Source organism: Tribolium madens, unplaced genomic scaffold (genome assembly GCF_015345945.1).
Source record: "Tribolium madens isolate multiple individuals breed KSU strain unplaced genomic scaffold, Tmad_KSU_1.1 Scaffold_3;HRSCAF=73;Tcas5.2_LG2, whole genome shotgun sequence".
Classification (NCBI taxonomy): domain Eukaryota; kingdom Metazoa; phylum Arthropoda; class Insecta; order Coleoptera; family Tenebrionidae; genus Tribolium; species Tribolium madens.
The window spans coordinates 3,013,944-3,038,003 of NW_025401006.1; the positions used below are offsets into that span (position 1 = coordinate 3,013,944).

The 24,060-nt window shown below is 35.4% G+C and overlaps 1 protein-coding gene across 1 annotated transcript in view; it reads right to left on the reverse strand.

Moving 5' to 3' along the window:
• Window positions 1–459: 459 nt before the first annotated feature.
• Window positions 460–24,060, reverse strand: part of LOC123007578 (serine protease nudel-like) — a 33,354-nt gene continuing 9,753 nt past the window's right edge. Inside the window, exons 2-18 of the mRNA XM_044402958.1 lie at window positions 6,812–6,954; window positions 6,626–6,763; window positions 5,188–6,579; window positions 4,851–5,139; window positions 4,105–4,802; window positions 3,780–4,055; window positions 3,398–3,731; window positions 3,180–3,349; window positions 3,014–3,127; window positions 2,381–2,867; window positions 2,136–2,321; window positions 1,958–2,087; window positions 1,751–1,907; window positions 1,511–1,699; window positions 1,161–1,395; window positions 860–964; window positions 460–806 (exon numbers count right to left, since the gene is read on the reverse strand). Coding sequence (XP_044258893.1) covers window positions 497–806; window positions 860–964; window positions 1,161–1,395; window positions 1,511–1,699; window positions 1,751–1,907; window positions 1,958–2,087; window positions 2,136–2,321; window positions 2,381–2,867; window positions 3,014–3,127; window positions 3,180–3,349; window positions 3,398–3,731; window positions 3,780–4,055; window positions 4,105–4,802; window positions 4,851–5,139; window positions 5,188–6,579; window positions 6,626–6,763; window positions 6,812–6,932 — 5,331 coding nt within the window. The 5' untranslated portion in view covers window positions 6,933–6,954 and the 3' untranslated portion in view covers window positions 460–496. The remainder of the gene's footprint in view (window positions 807–859; window positions 965–1,160; window positions 1,396–1,510; window positions 1,700–1,750; window positions 1,908–1,957; window positions 2,088–2,135; window positions 2,322–2,380; window positions 2,868–3,013; window positions 3,128–3,179; window positions 3,350–3,397; window positions 3,732–3,779; window positions 4,056–4,104; window positions 4,803–4,850; window positions 5,140–5,187; window positions 6,580–6,625; window positions 6,764–6,811; window positions 6,955–24,060) is intronic.

Sequence of the window (24,060 nt, forward strand, 5' to 3'; positions counted from 1 at the left end):
TCCTTTTAAAATGACACCTGTTGTGGGTATGTACGTGCTTTTGCATAAATTAGCTTTGGGGGTAAAATTCTGGTTTAACCTAAATCGGCGAGAAAAAAGTTTCGCTTGTGTCAAGATGGCCAATCGCGCGATATAAACGTCGACGGTCCTCCTTGACCAACATCTTGGTGAGATTCAGGGAACCGGTAGAAGACAAGTTATAGAGAGAGTATACTTCTTGCAGAACACACAGCAACATTCCTGGCCCTGGTCGCTCAACGGTTTCTCAGGTCGATGGCCGCCCAATACTCCAAGCACTGACTAAATCGGTGTGTAAATAATCCGCGTTCATAAAATGCTAATGGACATGCTCACCTGTAATGCCGAAATGTAGGCAAACGTGACCGAAAATCCTACACATTTTTGGGATCAGTGCCAAATTGATAATGGGGCGAAATATCAAACATGTAGTGCAGCGTGAGATAATTTATTGAAATTTTTTCTCTTATTTATTAAATTAAAGACACTCTAAATACAGTTTATGACAGTCGGAATCCTCAACAAATTTCACGTATGGTTCATTTCCGGTGCGGAGTCGCAACTTGAGTTTACTTCCTTTGCTTAGAGTCCACACGACATCGAACCGATCTTTTACAGGTTTCAAAGCTGGATTTGTATCTTCAGGTGGTACAAGTTGTTTGGCACTGCCGCCAGCAAATCCCAGCTTTTTGCAAATTTCCTCCAGCTCAGTAGTGGTATGGTTTCGTGCGAAACAACCAGAATGCCAAACGCCTGCGGTGCGTCTAAACACTTCTCCGCTATTGTAACTACAAAAATGAACAACTAGATTAAAACAGCGATTATTAATTTAAAAAAATACTTTGCTAATGTCGTTCTGAATGAATAGCAAACACTCTCGTCTTCGCCGCCGGGACAGTCTTGAAACCCGTCACAGATCATTTCTTGCGAAACGCACAGATCCGTTCTGAAAATTAATTTTAACTAATAGCAGGAAAATTAGTGGTGAAGTAACGTTTTGAAAAAGTATTGCATTAAAACACCTCGAGGATATATTCCATCCGCTTATTAAAAGCACTACGTCCTACCTTGTAGCAATTATTTCCAGTAGAATGTCTGGATCAAGATTATCCTGTAATTAATTAAAAAGAGAAATATCTTACTCGCCACATTTTTCACCGGATTTAAATCCACAAGAGCAGTTTTTTTCATCAAATCTGTCCCAACAATTGACAGTCCCATCGCAGATTTTTTCGGGATGAACTCTTTCTAAATAAGGCCTGCAGGAACATTCGTCCGGTTCATCAGACTTGTCTTTACAATCATCAATATTGTCACAAAACGCGGTTTTTGGAACACAATCGCCATTCTTGCACCTAAATTCAGTCGATTTGCATGCTAAAATTAAATTCGAAATGTAGTAGGAAATCAGGTCTCTACCGCAATCTAGCGGTTGAAATCAGTACTTTTGCAAGCTTGGGCATAGAGAGGTTTATTGATGAAAGCAACTTACGAGAATAGTTTGTACAGTTGGTCAAAAGAGGACACTCATCCTCTAATTTTAAACATTCGTTTGAATCTTCATCTTCGCCGTTCCTGCAGTCGGAAACACCGTCACAAAATTGATTCTTATTAATACAATTTCCTATAAGGCATCTGAAACCAGAACATTCCATCGGAGAGATTTTTTCAAGTTCGTTTCCTTTAAAATTATTAAATTTAGATATAGTTACAGCAGGAATAAAACCCTCACCCATAGCAAAACCTATTTTATTTTTATCAATTGTCTGGAATTGTCTTTGTGATGAATTGCAAAATTCTTCGATTCTAGTGTAAATTGCTGTTGCATACCAACCATTTCTGGAATTACAAGTGATTACGCCATGCCATGGCTCTAATTTTGTTTTGTTCTAAAACAAAACACAATTAGTGTTATTTTATGCAATGTAAAGGCAACAACCTTGCAAATGTCGACTATTTCGAAGCACCGAAACCCAAGGGCACAGTCTTTTTTGGGTTGCAAAAGCACTATTTTGTTTCTTTTATTTTCAAAGCCAATTGCAACGCAGTGTTCTTTGATGAAGACAGATCTGGACAAAAAATTGCGGTTGAAATAAAAACTACTGTGTTAAACATACTTTGTGGTTATTTGTGCCGCTTTAACGTATCTGTTGAAGTTGATTTTTTGCTGTGTATGAAGCAGAATAGCTTCACTTTCATTTACAAAAGCTACGTTATCCACGGTTAAAATTTGTTCGTGTGGTCCCTCCACGTCGAAATGAGCTTTTCCTTTTCCCACAAGTGCAGTAACGTATTTATTAATTCTGTGTAAATTTCTGTGTCACAAATACTCTTTTGAGATATTGAAGATTGATAAACTCACGGTAATTGCTTTGGGAAACATGCTTTGGCGGTAATAATCCAATGCGGATTGAGAATCGTTCCTGTACAACTAAATTTCCCATCCGAATAAATCACGGCGTTCCAAGGTGAAGTGTAAAGTTCCACTTGACTGGTAATGTTATCTTGATGGAGCTCGTGTACGTTGTCTTCTAAAGACACGTTCAAACAGCCGACAAACAAGCCACCGCAAACAGGGAGCTCGTCTAATGAGGAATGGTATCGTTCAAAGCCGTCGATTGTGACATTCAGTGGCTTATCTGCGACGGATAATTTATGGAAAGCTGTGTATTCTTCAAAGCCTAACAAATTGCAAACATTTGCGGCGATGGATGCTGCGTTGTCGATGGACGCGTTGGTGCAGAGTGGTCTCCAGACACCGAAACGATTGATTGTAATTATACCTTTCATGCTCTGCTTGGGACGTAAATCACTGTCCAGCACTAATGTCCTCCCATCCGTAAGGGAGACTGTAAAGATAAATCCCAACGAAATTATTTATTTTCGACACCAATTCTCTAGCTTCTCATTATTCTTACAACGTGCTTTATCATTAAAGGAAAAGTAAATGAAAAAGCTTTTGTGTTTTCTAATCTTGCAAAATGGGATGACTCACCGCAGTCCCATTCATCTTCGCCGCTAATGCAGTTTAGGTTCCCATCGCAGCGGTTTTCCAAAGGAATACATTTTTGACCTATGCGACATAAATACTGGTTTGTTGGACATTTTACTAAAAAGAGACGTCAATTAAAATATTTAGTACGTGTAATTACCAGTCTTACCGCAATTAGCTTCATCCGACATGTCCTTACAGTCTGTTACACCATCACAAATTGCATCTTTATGAAATCTTTTCAGGTAATCTACACACGAACAGTCAGCTTCGTCTGTACCATCCTCACAGTTTACCACTTTATTACATTTCTCATCATATGGTATTGTCTGCAACATTCTTCAAATTTAACATTAAGACATAGGTATCGGTCAGCAGAATATTTACTTCTCACACGTAAAATATTTGGGTAGATTTGCTTTAATTTCTACACTTTCGGTACTATTTTGAGACTCTGTTGACACATCATCTGTCTCTTCAGAAGAATTATTTAAATGAAGCAAACTTAATAAATCATTCATTAACCCTTGGTGCTTGCTTCCTACAATATTTGACCGAAAGAGAGATTGTGTATGGGACTGCCAACAGTTTGTTTCATCATCACCAAATAGACAGTCCACAATTTTATCGCAACGTCTTTTCTTTGCCAAACACTTTTTCGTGCCCCGACATACATATCCGGGACATTTTTGTAAAGGTTCTCTTCCCACAGTTTTACCATCTGAAACCATTAATAAAAGACCAACTACTTCAAGTACAAATTTTTTACTAATATTTTCATGTATCCATCCGATATATTTGCTGACTTTTGTGTATACTCCTGGTTCATTTGGCCTAGCACAACCTTCACCATGACTGACAATACCAGCGAGATACCACTGACTCCGATTTTTTTCATTTTGGCACATCAAAGGGCCTCCACTATCCCCTTGACAGGCATCTCGTCCTCCTTCCGACAATCCAGCACAAATCTCGTCTCCTTCTTTGTCTTCAATGTGTTTACAAGTGGGCAAAATTGGAACTTCTACTTCCCTTAAATGATCAGCTAGAAACACTTTTTATAGCAAATGTGGTTACAATTTTATGTAATTTACGGTCTGTTCCATGCTCGACTGTAGCTCCCCAACCAACAGTAACGCAAACAGTGTTTGGTTTAGGACCACGAAGGAAATCATCACCAGCAGTCATTTCAGATGGTAAACAAATGGGGCGAACGTATCTGTTAAATCGGACTGGTTTTGATAATTTCATTAAGGCTATATCGTTTTTAAGTGATCTTTTATTATAGCTTTCGTGAGGAATGGCTACAGTAGCCCAGCGACTTTGTTCCATTGGTGAATACGAAAATCGCCTTAAAATACCGACTTGAATCTCATAATAGAAAAACCAAAATCTGTCTACACAATGAGCTGCAGTCAAAATCCACAAGTCATTAATAAGAACACCCCCACAGTGAAAAACCCCGTTTTTGTAAATAGAAACAACCCATGGCCAGGCTGTTGGTTGACTTGCTTTGCCTCCAACTACTCTAGAATTACCAACGAGTTCATCAGTTGCTAGTCTACTGTGGTGCATGCGTGCTAAGAGTTCTTCAGCACTTGTGTCCACTTCTGCAATACGAAAAGGGTTTGTTACTGTCAATCTTAAGCCACAAAACATTGGCGGGCACTCTACAAAAACTGCCTTATTTCTTATACAATCATTAGATAAAACAATTCCATTGGTTGAGGAAACTCCAAGAAAAGGTCCGATATAATTGTCGTTACTGGTTATTAAATTAGTTTTGGGTAATCTGGAATCACGGTTTTGAAGAAAGTGTTTGTGAATATTAGTATTTTACATTTCACTCGGCCCTGCTTCAGTTCTACAAACATCTAGGGAAAAAATGTCGACTCCGAAACAGGTGGGATACCATTTTCCTTTATAGTTCCGGTGCAGAAATCCAGCAGCATTTGACATTTTATAAAACGAGTGTTGACCAACATGGTCTGTAAGAATTGAACAATCTTCTTCGTCTTTTCCTGTCATTTCGCAATGTTTAATACCGTCACATCTTTGTGATAATGGTATGCATGTGCTTTTTTGAAACCTAGACCAGTCATCACAACTAAATTCATCGTGTCGACAACCTAAAAAAATATTTTAATTTACTAGGATTTTTTAGATTTACAACATACCAAAGCATTCTTGTTCGTCTTCTCCATTCGGACAATCAAGGTACCCGTCACACCAGCGTATTGCACCAACACGACTTTTACAAGAACAATTCAACTCGTCACTTGCATCGTCACAATTGACTTCATTATCGCAAAACTGTCGATCGTGAATACATTTAGAGCCATCATTGCAACCACGAGTTCCAAGTGGACATTCTACAGCGTCTCGTGTTTTATTTATGTTAAATGCAAGCTCTTGTTTTTTTGTTTCTTGTACTGAATCTTGAAGATTGAAAATTTCCGACATGCGTCTTATTTCGACACCTTGCAAACCAGCAACATTATTATTTGGGACTGAAAGAGGATTACACAAGTAGAATTGCCCCCCTGCTCCAGCAACTTGAATTGGGTATTTATTGGTAGTTTGTAGGTTTGGGTAATTTCCATATCCTTGGTAAGGCATTGCAACAGAAGGGTACATCGGAGGATTAATGATATATAGTGGTTGATGTTGAATATTTGCCACACGTCCGTAATTATTAGGGTCGAAATTTATTGGAGGTGAATATGGTGAAATAAAAGACCCCGGAAAAGGGTAAAAACACGGATTGACTTGTTTTGGTTGACTCGAAGTTTGTATTTCTCCAGACGGTTTCAATTCAAATTCGGTTCCTTGACTAATTCGTGGACTGCTTTCTAAATTTGGTGTTAATTTTATCTTTGTTTCATTTAAAGCTATTTTTAAATGACCGGGTTCCGCAACTAGGTTGCTAATGTTTGCAATTTTGGTAGTAGCCTTGATGACAGTTGGACAATTTTTGTCGTCAACACAAGTTTTAGGTAGTATTGTTGTAGTTGACCATGTGTTGGTTTCTTGGATTGGGTTTGAAGACTTTAGGATGGAAGAGGATTTGACAGTGTCGAACTCCTTTCTTGTAGGAAGAGGTTTCGTCTTTGTCAGCTGTTGTACTTTAGTTTTTTTATTTGTGAAGCTTAATTCATTATATTCTTCTATTTTATTGTAATGATCATAACTAAAATATTTATTACTTTCGTCAGGAATAATTTCACTATTGCCATTGAAATCGTAAGCTTGTGGTTCATAGTCAAAATTATAGTTTGGATATATATCTTCATTATAATATTCCGGAGGGTAATCAAAATTGTACTCTTCATAATTTTGCCGTTTAAGACGATTGTTAGATTCCAATTCGTATTGCAAGAAAAGATCTAATACCTTTTGAACACTACACTTCTTAACTTCTTTTGATTTGTAAAATATGTTACAACAGTCTTCAAAATTTTTTGATGTTTTACATGCTTTGATCATTTCTTTATTATTTAATAAACGTTTTAAAGATGTTTCTTGTGTCTGAGATTTTTTATTAAGCTCTTGTATGCTTCTATAAGAACCTACAAAATCTAGGTAACTAAATGAAATTTTTTGACAAAAACAAACCTCGATGTATTATTAATATTAAAATGGTGGTGCACAACCCTAACAATATGAAAATTCCAATTCCTACTAATAGTGACTTTATTATTTTTGTTATATTAAATTTTTCAATTGTGTCTGGTTTTAATTCACCCTGGGTATCTATAAATAATTTGCAATATAACATTTATTAAATAAGCAAGTACTTACCATTTGGCAAATATCCATTCTTGTTCAAATCAACCGTTGTCATATTTTCAGGTTCTGAAAATCGCTGCGAAGTTGGAGATTTTACAGAAATTTGTTTTTGAATGGGCACTGCTTTAATCATTTTTCACTCATCTTAATAATCACTAAACAAATAAGTGTGTTACTAAAGTTGAATATCAGCTATTGCGAAAAATGCTTTCGTGTCATTTTCACGTTTACGCAAATATGATGTCTCAATAAAATAATTCTTATTTTAATTTTCTCTCACTCTAATTTATTAAAATCGGTCCTAACATTAATTAAAAAGAAATTTCCTTTAAATGTGAAAAAAAATTATGTGGCACCCAGTAAAGGAAAAGCAATTTTTAATGGAATGTTTTGTTGATAAATTATTCCATTGAAATATTTCTGCGGCGTTTGGGATTGACATTTTTTGATTATCTCAATACTTGTAATGGTGGAAAAGTTGACAGTTTATGTACTTCTGTTTAATTGCAAGAAAACTAACAGTTTAAAGGATTTTTGTTTAGAGGATAGGTATTATAAAAAAAACGATTCGTTTAACTGAAAAATAATATGTATCTATTTGTAATTTGTATACAAGTTTTGAAAGTGATTATTAGATTATTAAAAATTGATTTGAGTGAGATTAGCCGAAGGCAATAAGTGGTTCTCCCGTCTGTCCTCGTAAATTATTTGTGTCTTGGGGATGGCGCAATCTTGCGGAATCCGGGAGCAAGGCCAAGCTGACCGCTAACCGTCCCTGCTTTACCACTAACCGCCCTGGGATTGTGAGTGGATTAATTGCGGACCAGAGGGACCATTTAGGACGGCCGCGACAATAGAGCCAGATATAAACTAGGAAGGAATTACGCCGGCGTTGCGGTCGTCAACACCTATATAAGGAGAATCCCTCCGGTGACATAAAGCATGTTAATGGTACATCCCGACTAGGGCATTACCATTATCGGAGAACGCCGCCGAACAAATTAATTATCTGAATTGGTACTAGGATCATTTTTCAAGTCGTCTGTCGTTTTTCTTCGCTATCAAAGTTAATATCGAAACTGTTTGATTTTGGCAGGGATAGATTCTTTATCAATTTAATCTCGATTATCAAGTCCCGCCGCCCTTGTCTCGAGGAGTCGGATGATAAACGACGTACTCATAGTAATTGCCTCCTAAGTTATGGCTCATGGCGTGTATGAAATATGGTATCGCTCCGCACGCAATTACTGAGGGGTTATTTATCTTCGCGAGAGAGACATCGAGAGCTCCCGGGGCCCCCGGTGCAACTTTAAGCGGTCGCTTCCTCATTCATGGTCTCTTTATCGCGCCGGCCCGTGGCGCTGTTCTCCACCCTGATAAACGATCTAGCAACTAGCTGCCGGACAATGTGGAATTTGTTTGGTGGAGTTTATCATGTAAGCATCCCAAGCTCGCCACTGATAATACCYCACCGGACCTGATTTATCACCGCAAACGACGTTCCTTTCGCAAGTTCAGATTACATTGCTTGCAAGGCCACGAGTCTGCTTACACCCGACGCTATGGCAATATATCTCTCACAATTTAACAGAACTCAAACATTACAAAATAATTGGAGAAAAGATTTTTTTGTCTTGCAAATCAGGGGTGAAATTACGATCCGATGACTAATTTTGCGGTTAGTTGTTGGTTTCTAATAAAGATTTATTGGTTAACACATTCTGATGTGATCGAGGATTTGCCGGTGTTTGCATCCAGAAAAAATAAAAATCATAGTTAACTAAAAAAAAATCGGTCTTATTTAAGCCAGAATACCTAATACAGATAATTCCTGATATAGTTGCTTTAAAAAATTCAAAAGTTATTTGACAACCTAAACGTGTTTTTCTTACAAAGTATGTCCTACGGAAAATTAAAAAAAAACTTTCTTTCGAAATTTGTTTTTAACTTTCTACCGAAAAGGAGTCGTTTGAAGGTATTTTGTTTATTTGTTTATCAAGTAAATCTTTAAATTAGTAGTGTGAAAATTTGAAGAAAGTCGCTAAGCTCTATGAATACTTTTATTTGAAAATATTTGCTTAAAAGCTTTATTTGTGATAATTTTGAGGCACCAAGGGCGTAAGTTATTTGCTTCGCTTTTAGAAGGAATAAATAAACTTCGTTTCTTTTTGATCCTGTTTTCGTAATATCATTTTTTCAGTTCTTGTTTCTCGCCAGGGAAAGCAATTGCGGTGTGTTTGGTGGCGCACCAAATCCGTGATGAAATTTTCCGGAGCATTACTACGTTTTGTTATTTCATGGTTTTGCATTAAATCAAATGTGTCATAAGCACACAGCGAAAAAGGAAAACTGTAAACACACAAAGCGTTTGAGAGTAGACGTGATTTTCATATTACCTCAAAGCTTGATAAAAAGAGGGCGTTGATTGGTTCATTTTTACATCACATGCAAAGCTTGGAACGACGTAAAGCTTGAAAGGCAGTAAATAAGCAAGTTTTCGACAAGCTGACTGGATTTACGTCTGCATGTGGCATAGACATGGATGCTTTGAACTTTTTATTCAGTGTATTTCACTTTGACTACATATTTTCCGGTTGTCATGCATTTAACGTTGTGTATGTTTTAACACGTGTCAGGTAATTTAATCCCGCCCGAATAATTATCCTTACAGCCAGCTCAAAACGATTTTTTGCGGAGTTTTCATCAAAAATTCTTTTATCGTCTGAGCAATTTGTGTAACATCAAAGTTGGGTATTGCGAGACTTTTTGCAGGGGTGGCAATCCTTATGGCGTCATCGACAGGACTATAACAGAGGAAGCGGCGAGCTTTGTCGTTTCCCTCGTGGAGAACTAAATTCGATTTTGCTTATGGGAAAATAATTTTAATGCGCGTTTCAATTAAGGTTTCGTTTGAGCTTTTAATAAAACAGGGATTACCTGTCAGTCTTTCTTTATTATGCATAAATTTTTTTTGAATGTTTTTCAATCAATTTCTATTCAAGAAATATGATTATTAAATATACTGGCTACTAACAAAAATTCAGTTATTTTCTATTTTCTCAAACACGGTTAAGTATGTAGTTTTAAAAATATTGTATTGTTATGGCAATTTTGTGCTTGCATTTAAATTGTATTTTGATTGGTGCATTTGTGTGAAGTGGCGCATCTATTTTCAACAACTCGGCACCATCTCCAAGACCAAAGGATAATGAATTAAATTAATGGGTTCGCAAAACAGCTCCCCTCGACTCCCAACACATTAAGTACACGAGAATGGGACAACATACTAAAATACGAGCCAGTTAAGAGAGTAAAGAAGAACCGAGAGAATATACTACTAGTTTTATAGTCGTTCGGTGACATGTATTAGCGCTTTACCTGACGACTAAACACGCTATGTTATAGGTCTATAAACCATAAAATCACTTTATTTGTTAATTAATTTTCTTTATTATTAGACCGTATTTTATACGACCAGTTTTAAATTTTTTCATTGCCGGAATGTGAGTGTCTACAATATTCTTTGCTTGCTTGCATTATCCAAATTGCGCAATTATGTCGACCGTACCTGACCTGCTTGCATAGTACAATTTTCCCTTGTAGGTGTGAAATTTCCAAGAAACTTAATATTCTACCAACGCAAATTCACGCTATTTGTAAACAATTAAATCGAATAACAACTAAATTTGCACATTTTGAGACACAATCAAAAACAATTGTGTTCAAATTAACCAAATCTTTGGCTAGTGGACCTTATTATATCTAGCGAAAAAGAAGACAATTTTAATTTATTTAGCGATAAGAAACTTCCGTGTCATCAGTTTTCGCAGCAGAAGAGATGCAGGAGTGTTTGCAACGCATTTCCAGATATAATAGCGGCGATAAGAGCGAGAAAATGTGACTGTTTTAAAATTTAAGTGTAATAGGTTTACTCAGCGAGAGATAATATAAAAAGTATCATAACTTTTCTCGGTTAAACAACCGCTTCTAATTTTAAAATGGCGAAGCACAGTATTTAGCACATAAAGAGTAATTTTGGAAGCGTTGATAAGGCGAAACGGCTGCAATAACCAAACGGATACCGGCATGGCTTGCTTGAACGTCCCCTCTGTATACTTCAAGTTGATGGCTAACATGAGATAAGAACGCCATCTCCTGGTACGATGACAAATAGGCCTAGTTTTGGATTTGAGTCTCGCCACAATCAGCTGGCGAGACGACACCGATATTGCATGACACGACACCACCACCCCCTAAAAGACAAATGAACGGCAATATCCGACTGAGGCGGCACAGAGATGAAGCTCATAACTCCTAACACCTCCATTTCTCATGAAGGCTTCCGCTCCATTCGTTATCCGCCAAGCCGAAACGAGGCTAACAGATTTCGACACATTTGCCCAAAAATTTTCAAAACCTAATAAAAGATTTGAAAAGTTTTACGTTTATTAAATGTAAAACTAGTCAATATATTGTTTATAATTTTATTTAAAATTTGCAATCATAAGCACAATAATAAGCCTAAATACCACAAAATAAAACAATAAAGTTACGTAGTTTCCGTTTATCAGATGATCACTATGATCTAGTATACTTCGAATACGAGTAAGTACAGTTCCGACCGTTGAAAACTAAGACACTTTGACAAATCCAAAATTTTGTCGTTGTCAAATGTCTTGAAGCTGAAGTTTCTAAAATGTCATTCAAATAATACGAATTAATGTCGTGGACTAGAAAAGTTTCCTTCAAAACAATGTACTTAAATTTTGTACACTGAAATAACTATAGTTCATAAAATATAAGAAAATTTTAATGCTATGCCCTCTTTGAATTTTTAGCATCTAGCAAACCAATCGTATATTAAAGAAAAAATTACACTGAAGAATTCTCCTGTGAATTATAGTGCATGTTTCATACTCAGTTATATTAGGTACACTTGGTTGCAAAAAAATCGGAAAATGTCAAGGCATAAAAATGTCAAATTTTTATATTTATCCATAGCTTGAACATGGCTTAATTCTAAAAGGTTAAGTTAGAACTGACAGTTAATCTGTAGTACTCACTACTCATTGGGTTTTCACGTAAGTACTCAACTAATTGATTATCTTGATTTGCATCTGATGCTCTCGGCATTTAAGTGCGGCATTGCAGAAAAAATTATTTGAATGCGGCAGATGACAAATTGACAACTAAATTGACAAGGGCAAAGCCTGTTTCAATCTAAAGAAAATTCTATTTTCGGTTTTTATTGCAACCAACTGTACTATGTACTTACTCTGAGTGTGGTAAAAAACACAGAATTTGGATTTAAACTTTAATTTCACCTAAATTTCAACGTGACATTTCGAAAATGTAACTTACGCTTCCTTTGATTACAGCTTTTTATTGGTAAACACATAAGAACAGGGCATTGATCAAGTTATATTTTAATGACTGTAATGTTTTATTGCAGCACCATCCGAAACCGAAAAATTGAAACTGACATTATCATCCTTGATGAAAACCTAGTTTACACTTTACGAATTTTTAAAATAGTAAATACAAAGTATGCCAAAAGTGAATGTCTTAGTTTTCAAGGGCCGCAACTGTTCATCATTTTGTAAATTCAGAAAAATAAAATATTAGTGAGTACGTGTATGTCCTACGAGTATGTGACATTTTACATTTTTTAATTGATGTTAAAAGAAGTGTAAAATTGAAATGAGTCGAGGAGTTTTCGAGAAGTAGAGCTTAATTAAAGCTTTTCAAAGAAACCGAAAAATGTTTGTTTAGTTTCCCTAAAAAGTTTTAACCGAAGGGACTAATCTGTTTTACACAAAATAGGTATTAGAACTAATCTAAGGAGTAAAAAAGAAATTTTGTTTAAAGGACTTCAGCGGTACCCTACTTACTACCTGCTTCGAAGAACTCTCTCGAAAGATGGATTTTTATAGATAAAATTTTTAAAACCAAGCCATTTTGAGGAATTTTATCAGCCAGAAAATAAAGAGAAATACAAATTTGTATTTTTCATATTTAAATATGTATTTTTTTAAAACACGATTTTTTATCTTGGTGTGCGGATTGGTTAGAGACGTGAGTTTGCTAAAGAGGGAAACTATTTACATAAAAAAAATAAAAACAAGTTCTTCGACTAGAAGTCGTTTGTGTATTCAGATAGCTAGATATCTATCTTGAATTCGTAAAGGCCCTTGGAAAGGAAATTCTAATGTGATTATGTTAGGTAAATGGTCGTTCGTTCTCATCGAACATGAATCAGGTCGAGGATGAGGTAAAAACATCGCGTATTACCATTTGTAGCGTGCAATTAAAATTAATTCAGTGATTAAGCAGCGACACGAGACGGTTTGGGAGCGCGCCCGGGATGTCAAGAGTGATTTACCTGCTCTCTCCCGGGACTCGCCGCGCTACGTATTAATGAGCTGGCAATGGGCCGTCACGGACTAATTAAAGCCGCGGTAATTGAGTGGCCGATGTCAGCGAGCGGGTTAACCCTCTCCCTAAACCTCCATGATTAGTGGCTGTTGCTGCAGAGAATAGTTTAGATCGTCGTTTACTCGAAACTAACGCCGACAACAGCACGCCTTATAACGATTTAATTATTATTATACACCACTCTCGGAAATCATTAAACTTTAAACAAACGGAAATCGAATTCGAATATAGATACCGCTTTGCACGTAATGACAGTAGCAACCATTAGACGATTTAACATGCTTTTATTAATCATTAGTAACCGTCATTATCTTTATATATTTAAACAGATAAAAACAGCTGTTATTGCCGTATCACAAAATCTATAAGTATATTTTTTTGAAGAAGCTACAAATAAATGCGGTAAAAGGGCTAAATTCCCTTAAATGGTCACATCAAGTAACGCTCGTAAGACTATAAGCGTGCTTGATGGACCGAGAGTAATTCTGCCCTATCCTGGTGTAATGGTTCCTGTCTTAGGTTATAAAAGCAGGGTTCAATGCTGGCTTCTAATTTGCCCCGACACATTTTAAACGTTTACCAGACGCCGTCAGATTATTTCGTGACAAGTCATAAGAGGTATTATTCATTTAGTGTAATATAGCGGTTGCGGTGATAAAAAGAAATAATAAATTGTGACAGCGTCGCTATAAAGAACAAGGGAGGATGCTGAGCTCGCCTGTCATCCGTTGACGGTACTTTGTTTTCTTTAGAAGGGCCACTGAGCTGTCCTTTTTAGTCCCGTCCACGTTCCGCATAAGATATTCGGTAAACAAATTAAACTTAGTTGCTATCACAGTTTTCCATACAATCGAATCGAAATATTTGATACCATTTTGGAATAAAAGGAAAAACCTCATTATAACGCTGAAATAATTGCATTATGACATGAAAGGACGTCTGGAACGGTTATTAATTATGTCGGACGTCAAGCTACCCTCGCTTTTCAAATAGTCTGCCTTAAGGGTCCTAGAGTGTTAGTGACAATTGTTTGATCATCACATTCCAACATACAATTTTAATTCAATGTTTGCTTTATTGAACATTAAAGTTTACATTGGGAATGACAATAGTATCGTATTTTTAACACGAAGTATCAAGATACTTTGCCCTTAAATTTCTAAAGAGGAAAAGAAATAAGATCCTTATAACATCAAAAATAATGTAGACAAAATGGGTTTTAAAGTAGCTTTGTATTTGACAATGACGTGTGACATGATAACATTAAATGGCGTGTTTTATCTTTTGTCTTCGGTTTCACTTCTTGTTGCAAATTTGATAGAATTTGTCTTAAATAGTGGTTGGGAATATAAGGAAATGTTGTATAATTACATTGCCGCTTTGGTGCATTATTACAAATAATTGCTAGGTAATTGAGTTGCAATACAATATTTACTATTTACTTTTGCATTCAACATGCAATTTCTGGATTATTTGTGGAATAAATAAACGACAAAATCAATAAATTGTAAACAAATAACTGACAAAAAATACACTAATTCGATTGTAGTGGTTTTTAAGCTCAGGCTTGGAGCTAATTTTAGATATAAATGGTTTTATATTGGAAAATTGAGAATGTTTAGTGTCGCATTGTGAGAGAGGGGCTATATCCGGAGTTAAGACACTTATCAAAGGCAAGCTGCCCGGAATAATTCACGTCGTCGTCGGTAAGACCGTCATGGAAAAGTGGATTGAAGTCATTCAACACCTCAAAGTGCTCAGTTTACAATGCGACTATTGATAGCGAGCTCCGGCCAAAGTGCCATATCGGGGGAGCAGAGTGTTGTGTGAAATGGAATTTGAAATTTTGGAGACCCCAGAGTGATGTAAAAATACACTTCCAGGAGGGTAAAAACGTCGTTTTCTTTTTATTGCATTACTGAAAATATACTGAAGGTGACAAGTACTGCAATGAAGTTACGTGTTATGGAATTTTATATCCATTTTTATATCCGCGAAAGTGGGATTAAAATTTCTTGATGGTGACAGTGTAATTTAAATATATTAGGTTTTTGTACTGAGGAACATTTCCTGTTAATAATGCAGGCTAAAATTAACTCTTCATTTTCGACAAAATTTCTAAGAAAAACTAGCTGTGCTGAATTATTAAAAAGATACAAACGGACGCTCACACTATGTGACAGAAAACGTTCAAGGTGTTGTTACTGATTGGCGGCTTGGGATGTCTCGAATCGATCACTGGATAATCCAGGAGGGTTCTAAGTTATGTGTTTACAGTACGTTCAGCAGGCAGCTGGGATTTGGGAGATTTTGCTTAACGGTCACTTGACATTTTGTTTGAAATTGGATTGGTGCGATCGCTGGCTTAAAATCAGAAACGAAGCAGTCCGGAGAGATATCGACAGGTCTTTGCCTTTTACTGACAATCTGTAAATATTAATTTTGACTTTTATTGAAAATTTTGACTTATCTTAAAGACGCAATTTAGTTGTGGCTTAATAACCCGTCAGATTTGTTGACAGCATTTGATGTTAGTGCGGCAATCGTTTTATGAAAGATGGAAGCAATATGATGGATGGTAGAGTGACACTGATCTCTAACACGTGACCTCGCACTCTCTTCAGCGATCCACTCACTACGTTTGCCACTTGAAACATTACCTAATAATGGCTTAACGTGGGTTTAAAATCGAGATCGTAACATATTATCCACCTAATAAATGATTTATCTTCCTCTTTCCAGATTGCGGTCAGTAGAGACAACTAAATATTTAATAACACCGGCGGTTGTGGAATCATCCCCTTCCGTTTTCTCATTTCTCAGTCTATTGTGGTAAACATATTGGGCTCACGCATCCCGTTGCTGTCGAGTTCTTGCTCAACAAAACTCACGTTAATGCGAAGCTATGATCAATTTTCTGCTGCCAAACTGTCGGCGTGCTGTGATAAATTCCATTTTTGTATTGTTTTCTGAACGAAATATTCGTCATGACGAGCTGCCAACTTCACTCGCGATTCTTTTATTAGAGATCGTCGAGAATGAGGATTTATTCCATGTGTTATATCCACAATACAATCGTGTTATATAAGTTGTCTGCTTGTCTGTGGTAGTTACAAAGGAAATCATTTTTCCTGCCGCGACAAACGAGCCGCGGAAATACTGTTTCCCCAACCTCCAATACACACACATTTGCTCGAGAGAACTCAAATCAAATTTTATACACATTTCTACACACTCACAATTAAAACAGTTTATAATTCTGTTATAGGTAAGATTCCGTATTATTTACATCTATTTTTTTTTTGTAATTTCAGAGTAAAATTTTGTTTTGGTTTTAAGTTTTTTTTTTCTATTTCGGTGTTGGAATAAGTCTATTGCAGCACCCAAATGACGTCATTTGAGTGCTGGAATAAGTCGTTCGCGGTAATTTAATTTTAGTGATGGACTTTCTTCACAATTCATTTTCAAATGTGAAAATATGAATTATTTTTATTTTGTACAGCCGCCTAAAATTATTCCACATACCTAAGTGTCGCCAACCATCGCAAAATTCTTTAAACAAAAAATTAAATTTTCGTTTTTTAATTTATAAAATGATATAAAATGGCAAAATAGAAAAAATAGTATACAGCACTTGTTTCAGAAGGTTCTTCAAGCACTCATTTGTTTCTCAACTCGCCGCTACGCGGCTCGTTTCGAAATTTCAAATTTGTGCTTGAATAGATATCTTCTGCAACTTGTACTTTAATATACTATTTTTTAATTGTCAACTTATATTTAAATTTTATGTTCAAGCGGTCGAAATTGCGTCTTTGTTTATCTCTTTAGAAACAATTAAAGTGTTTTTTTTTGTAACTGGTGTTGAAATACTTCAAGTCCTAGGCGTCTAAATGTTCACGGGGACGGTTCGATCGAGTCAAATAGGTCATCTAAAGCATTTCACATGGTGAAATTACGATTTATTTAGAAATAGTTACACGAACAAAATTATTACAAAACAAAAGCACTAGTATTTACTCGGTGCCAAAGTGATGTAACCCGAGTCGTCCATGTGCATCGATGACAGATGTCAAAATCAAAAATAGCAAAATGGCCGATCAACATTAAAAAGTAAACATAGTTCAATTTTTTTTTCTTTGCGATACGTTTGAAGGACGCATACAAAATTGTCCAAAGTCAAATAATCCAATTAATTTTATCCAAAGTAAAAGTGTCCAACGTAAAATAATTCAATGTAGATTGGTCCAACATAACTTTGTCCACCGTAAAATAATCCAAGGTAAAATGATGCAAAGTAAAATCAGCATCCGTATAATTGTCCACCGTAAAAAAGTTTAACGATTTAGGAACATGTTTGGGTTTGGCAGTATTGACAGACATGGCCCCTGTGCAAGAATAAAAAGAAAAATTGACTGATATCAAACGACTTTATAAAAAAGAACAGCAAATTATATCGACTGTTATCATAAAAAAATCATTAAATTAAGAAAAACTACTTTATAGGATTCATAAAAACTATACTTGATAATTTTGTTATCAGTTTGGTACTGCAAAGAACACCAAAATCTTTGGACATTTTTACAGTGGACAAAAATACAGATGCTCATTTTACGTGGAACAAAAATACTTTGGATGTTTTTACGTTGGATAAAATTACGTTTTGCTGTTTTGGACATTTTTACGATGGACAAAAGTGCGGATGCTCATTTTACTTTGGACAGAAATATTTTGGACATTTTTACTTTGGAGAAAATAGAGCTCTCCCGATATAGAAACTCCAACCCCTCAATTGTAAAGGTTTGCTTCTTTCGAGGTTGCTTCAACGGCAAGCTGGTCGCTTTTGTAACAATAGCTTTACAACCACCCTCATTAAATTCCTCATAAACTAGTTTGGTAAGTCAAAACCAGAAAATTCAATCAAATATAGACAGACTTTAAAGTAGTATACAGGATGCGCCAGAACTTGCGCCTCAGAGAAAAATTTCTAGTAAGATAAGATACCAGGAACATGAAAAAAATGTTAAGTTAAAAGGTCTTTTTGTGCTTTGACCAGTTGCCGGCCTTGCTTCGTTTGGCCATTGATTAACCATATTATGGTTAATCAATGGTTTGGCTTTTAATTTCTGAACTTAGCACAAAAAGACTCATTTCTGCTCTTAATACTAATCTACTACTACAGAGGGTTGCCAACTAAAAAAAATTAAAAAATTTGCACAACACAAAACAAAAATTAAATTCGAAATTTTTTATTATTGATTAACGTTACGTACTTTATCATTTATTAATTAGTTTTTTTTCAAAAAAAAAGTAGTTTAAGCAAAAAACGTTTCGTTCCAGTGCAGTTGCAGTAGTTGCAGTGGCGTATTATAGCAGAAGCCGAAGCCCGTTCAAAAAGCGCAAAATTTTGAGAAAGATTTTTTTTTCTTTAAAGAAATAATAAAATCGTGATTTTCGGAGCAAAATAAATTCACGGTCATTATTTTTTCTTGGAACAATGCTGATAGTTGGTTGAAACTTTCAAAGAAGATCTTCATCATAACTTGGAAGACAAATTGCTTCAAATCAAGGACCTTTAGGTCTTTTGTCAAATGGACATACTAAAAAAATTGAAGCTGAAAAATATTAACGACTTATTTCCCTAATCTTGTAATTTTGTTGAGAATGTACGCTTCTAAAGCGGTGACTAATTTTACAGGTGAAAGATTGTTTTCAGCATTGAAGAGAATATAAGGCTACCTCAGATCTACATTATCTAATCTTAAATTAAACGCGTTAGCCATAATGTGCATCGAAAATGAAATTTAATGCTCACAGTTTTGACAAAATTATTAACGTATTTGCTGACAAGAAAGCCAGAAACAAACCTTTTTGAATCAACAATCATTGTTTTTTTGAATCATCCCCCATTTTTTCAATTTTTGAATTATGTATTATTACTAATTACTATAAATAAACAGTACGCGTTTATTAGGTAAGTAAAGATTTTACAATCAATTTGATACTCACCATTACCACTAACAAAATTAATAAAAAACAGAAAAGAAGAGAATGCTATATCAAACACTAATATGTAAAAAATGTGTTAGTGAAACAGAAAAAAATCAATGGGAAGAGGGGCCGAAATTTTCTTAGGGCTTTGGGCGCCAAATTGGGTTAAGACGCCACTGGGTAATTGTTATACAAAAAAAGAAGATGAAATGTTATTTTTATGTTCAAGTATCACAAATTTTAAACAGTCTGATGTCTGGGAGAGGTGAAAGGACAGAAAATCGCATCAGTTCACATGGCGAAAACAGTCCAATCGCTTTGTTTGAAATGTTCAGATTTTAGTTTTATAGACAACAAGGAAAGTATGATTTTGGACAGGAAACGTCATATTTTGGTAATTAGCCTTGTTTGAGCCAATTTATGAATTTCGTGATTAAGTGTAATTAATGTCAGCGGGTAGTAAGTGACAAAGAGTTGAAAAAAGTTGAAATAGTCCCGTCTGTTGAAACGTCACCCACTTTTCATTCGTCTGAAAGCCATAAAATTATTTCGTGCGGAAGTTGTTTGTGGTGTTGAATAAAACTGCAAACAATCCGAAGACTAATTACCGGCGAGAGCTCGTTAAGAACGAAGAGTGGAACACAATGGAGGTTGTGGCGAAGACAGGGGCGACTAGGGCTTGCGTTTGTCCCCGAAACGGAGTATAAATCAGTCAGGATATTAACCCCGCGTGTGCAATGTCCACATCATGGTGATTTACGCGTCTAGAGGGCCATTCTCGCCGCCTACTTGTTACAATGTACGAGCCGCGTCACGTTGCATATAAAAACGTGTTTATGGCCGCCGAGGTGATAGAATATGTCCCTCTGTCGCCGGAAATAGCCGCCATCAATCACAATTTACCGAGCGCGCATTTGACAATCGCTGCTCGGACCCCGTAATTTGATCACGGTAACGACGTCGGAGTGACAATTATGAAATTACATTACTCATTGAGATGTACGGGAAACGACGGGCCTGCTGAGACCGTCACTCATAAATCATAATGCCTGTCAGCTTGCTTTAACGGGGATGCTAAAAATACGTATTTGTCTTTTGCGTGCTTTATATCTTATGACATATGACACACCGACGCGACGCGTCCTCTCTCTTCCCTATGTACATACATACGAAAGCCGAGGCGAATTTTTCACCGCGAGTTATATGACTACAACTCCAAAATTCATAAATCTACACCTTTTCACAATGCCGTAATTTGCAGCCATTTACGTTCCCGACACGCGTCAATATTTTTTACGCTTTTGCTTATATTTATCCTCTAAAAAACAAGATGATGATAAACCGAAATCAGCGTTTTAGAGGTCTCAGAATAAACGCCGTTCTCTTGATTTTCGAAATAATATTTTATTTAAATTTTGGGTTTATTTTACGACCACTAGATTAACTCCGTGAGTCTATAACGAGCATTCGAAATAAATTTCTATTTTTTTTGATTTACCTCCATTTGCGACGTCATAATAGTTAAAAGGCGACTTAATCATTTAAAATTAAAGAGCAAATTATAAAAAATAGTATAAAAAAACAAGCAGTCTCAACAATTAGAAATCACGCGGGGTAGTGTATGCGAACTCAAGCTTCCCTAGCCCAAAGAGTTCGCGTGCATTGCCAAGAAAGGACAACTTTTCAAGGCATTTTTACGGCAAGTATTGACCTACTAACATTGACACTGATCTATTTTAATGTAGCATTTTTTTTTTGTTTTTACGCTGTATATTCCATTTTTTTATGAATTAATGCCTCAACTTATTTTTTTATCTTAACTCTGATATGGCGCAGTTCGGCAAATGTTGGAAATAGAAATGTTGTCTCCCTTGACGAGTTCTATTAGTGCTTAGAAAATTTGCTAGTTATTCGTAAACAGCCTGTATAACACACGAGCCTTTCAAACGTCACGTACACGAAATGCAACAATATATTCTTGCCTGCATTACCAGTTGCATATGGAGCACGCGTAAAGTAGTATATGAAATAAACATGACTTATATAGATTACAACGCTAAATTCATTTATTCAAAATTTATTCAAATAGTTGAATGAATAATTTGTTTAATCACGACATGAAATGGCTTATTCGGCATAGACGTGAAGTTACGTGATTTCCGACTGGTGCATACAACCACCATTAGTCATGTGTCCAAGTAGCTGTATAATGTACCTGTAACTTTTAGCTAAAGTGTGCATGACGTTGTATTACCTTATTATTTTACTCTCAAATTAAGTCATTTATAAATTTATTGATATTTCTATCTAGCAATTGAAGGACAATCATTCCTATATTTTTCTTCTTGCTAAGTAAACATCATAATGTGGTACTAATCATGGGCGCCCGCAGAAATTATGGTCAGGAGGGGCCCCTGTCGAAATTAAATAATAACAACTTTATTCGTCTGTTTTTATATCACCCAGTTCGTGATAAAAATGTAAATAGTAGTTTCTTATTTCGTTCATGAAAATTTAAGTTAGAACGAGTTTGTGAAACATCAAAAAAATCTTTTTTTTATATAAAATAGCAACCACTATTGTCCCAGGGGGAGCAACGGCCCCCACTGACCCCCCCCCCCACTGTGGGTGCCCATGGTACTAATGCGGTCAAAATAATTTTGTCATTATTTTTTGTCACTTCTAAAAAATCAAGCATTAACGTCAAGTCAATTGATGACAATTTCAAATTATGGACTTTTCTCTTGTCATAAATATAGTATCTTCCACCGTTCAAAATTTAGAATTGTCTCCTTGGCTTCTGAGGGATTTCCAATTTTCCTTCCTTGGAATTTTTCATTCAGTGGTACATTTTTCGGTATTTAACATTTTGCAATGACGAGTCTGACAGTGACAATAGTTGACAGTAGTAGAAAATAAGGTTAACCATCGTAATGCTTGTTTTACAACTTTGTCTCACTCAAGTGACATAAAATGCGTAGTATAAAAACCTCCAAGGAAGGCATCATTTCAGCCTCAACTCGCTCTCAGCTGTAATGAAGCTCTTCCTTACTCGGTAACTATGTAATATACTATTACCTACTCTATGAATTAAGTTGTATAATAAAAGAATAAAAAATAATAAAAGAGTTTTTGAAGTAAATATACCTATGAATTTTTATTAAAAAAAAACAAGGCATGAATTTAGATTATGAAGGTAAGTATAACAATCTTATTTTTTTGCAATATTATATGCAAATGATGACGTCAAAAATATTTAGGGGACGTACCTCAATAATTGTCGAAACAAAAAATAAATGTCAGTGCTAATAAGGAGGAAAAACTACGAGTGAATTAACTAAAACCAATAAATCAACATTACTTTGATGTTTTTAATTAAGAGCGTTTTTAAATTAGTATTAATTTTTTAATTTTGTGTCACAAGGTAATGAATTCACAATAGTTTTAACAGATTCCGATCTGACCTACTTGAGAACGAATTAATTAGCTAGTTTAAATAAAATATTATGTTTTAATTAAGCGTGTCCTATGAAAAGACAATCTAGTTTTTTGTTGGATTGTTGTAATTTTAAAATTGACGTTGTTTGAAGCTTAATGAAAATTTAGCGTCAGGTTACGTCTTGACGCTTGATGAGATTTATGTGTAAACGCACTATATATAAATCGAATAAAGTTTCATATCACGAGAGAAGGGCGTCGGTTCAGTAGCGCTCCGGCACCTCATGCTGGCTTGTGGACGTAAAAGTAGCGATAACGATAAGCCTTCTCACGAAATGACATTTTGTTTAGTTTATGACTGCTGCCGGAGTCATAACTCATATTAATATCGTTATGTTTTTAACATTTTGCAACAAGAGTTTATGGCGTTCTTTTGTGCTAAGCGCTAAGGATATTGCATTTTATACCGAGCGATAACACATACGCGTTGCTGTTTTTTTTTTATATCTCAACAGATAACGGCCTTTTATTTTGTTTGGACGGGTTGCCTTTTAATAAGGCGCTGAATCCTCGTTTAAGTGACTTTCTTGTGTTTTATTCCTGACACGGAATTTTGGAATTCATAATAGATGATGAAATATCGACTTGATAAATTAATCTACAAATTAAAATACCCACACATAATATACGAACATAAAAATTTATTTAAAACGAAAATAACACAAATGACAATCCAATTATAGCAGGTGGACATGCCGGTATTACCATATGAACTTTATGGCACCGTAAATTATGTTTATCTTTATGAATATTCGGAAATATATGGCAACTAATGTCACAGCAGGTTGCACTTAAATCATGCGTAGTTATCAAGAATTTTTACTGCTTCATGCATTATGGCAGCAATGCACTGAACAACGCTGCAGATTGATAACTTCCACAACGCCAATAAATTATTTCACGCAGGGACTATCCACATAACTAGCCATTTCATCAAACTCTGAAAAAATATGTTTGTACGTTCATTTTTGAGCCACAACATTTTGGGTGCAAAAAGTGGAAATATTCATATATTTAGTATATATTAGATTGTTTTAATATTTTTAAATAATAAACTTTAAGATTGAAGTATAAAAAATAAGCACAAGCTTTTATTAGATATATGAGTACAACACTACGTGAAATGAGAAATATTTAAAGTACATGAGATAACAACGTTCCTGTGGTGTTCACATTCCTAGTTTCATTATGGAATTTTCTTGATTCATTTACAACATATTGTAACTGAATTTTTTGTTGAGTCCCCAAAACAAATTTTATATTTTGTCTTTTTATTGTTCTTACAGTTGTAACATAGCATATTAAAAAACAAGTGTTACAAACACTCTCATTGTGATACG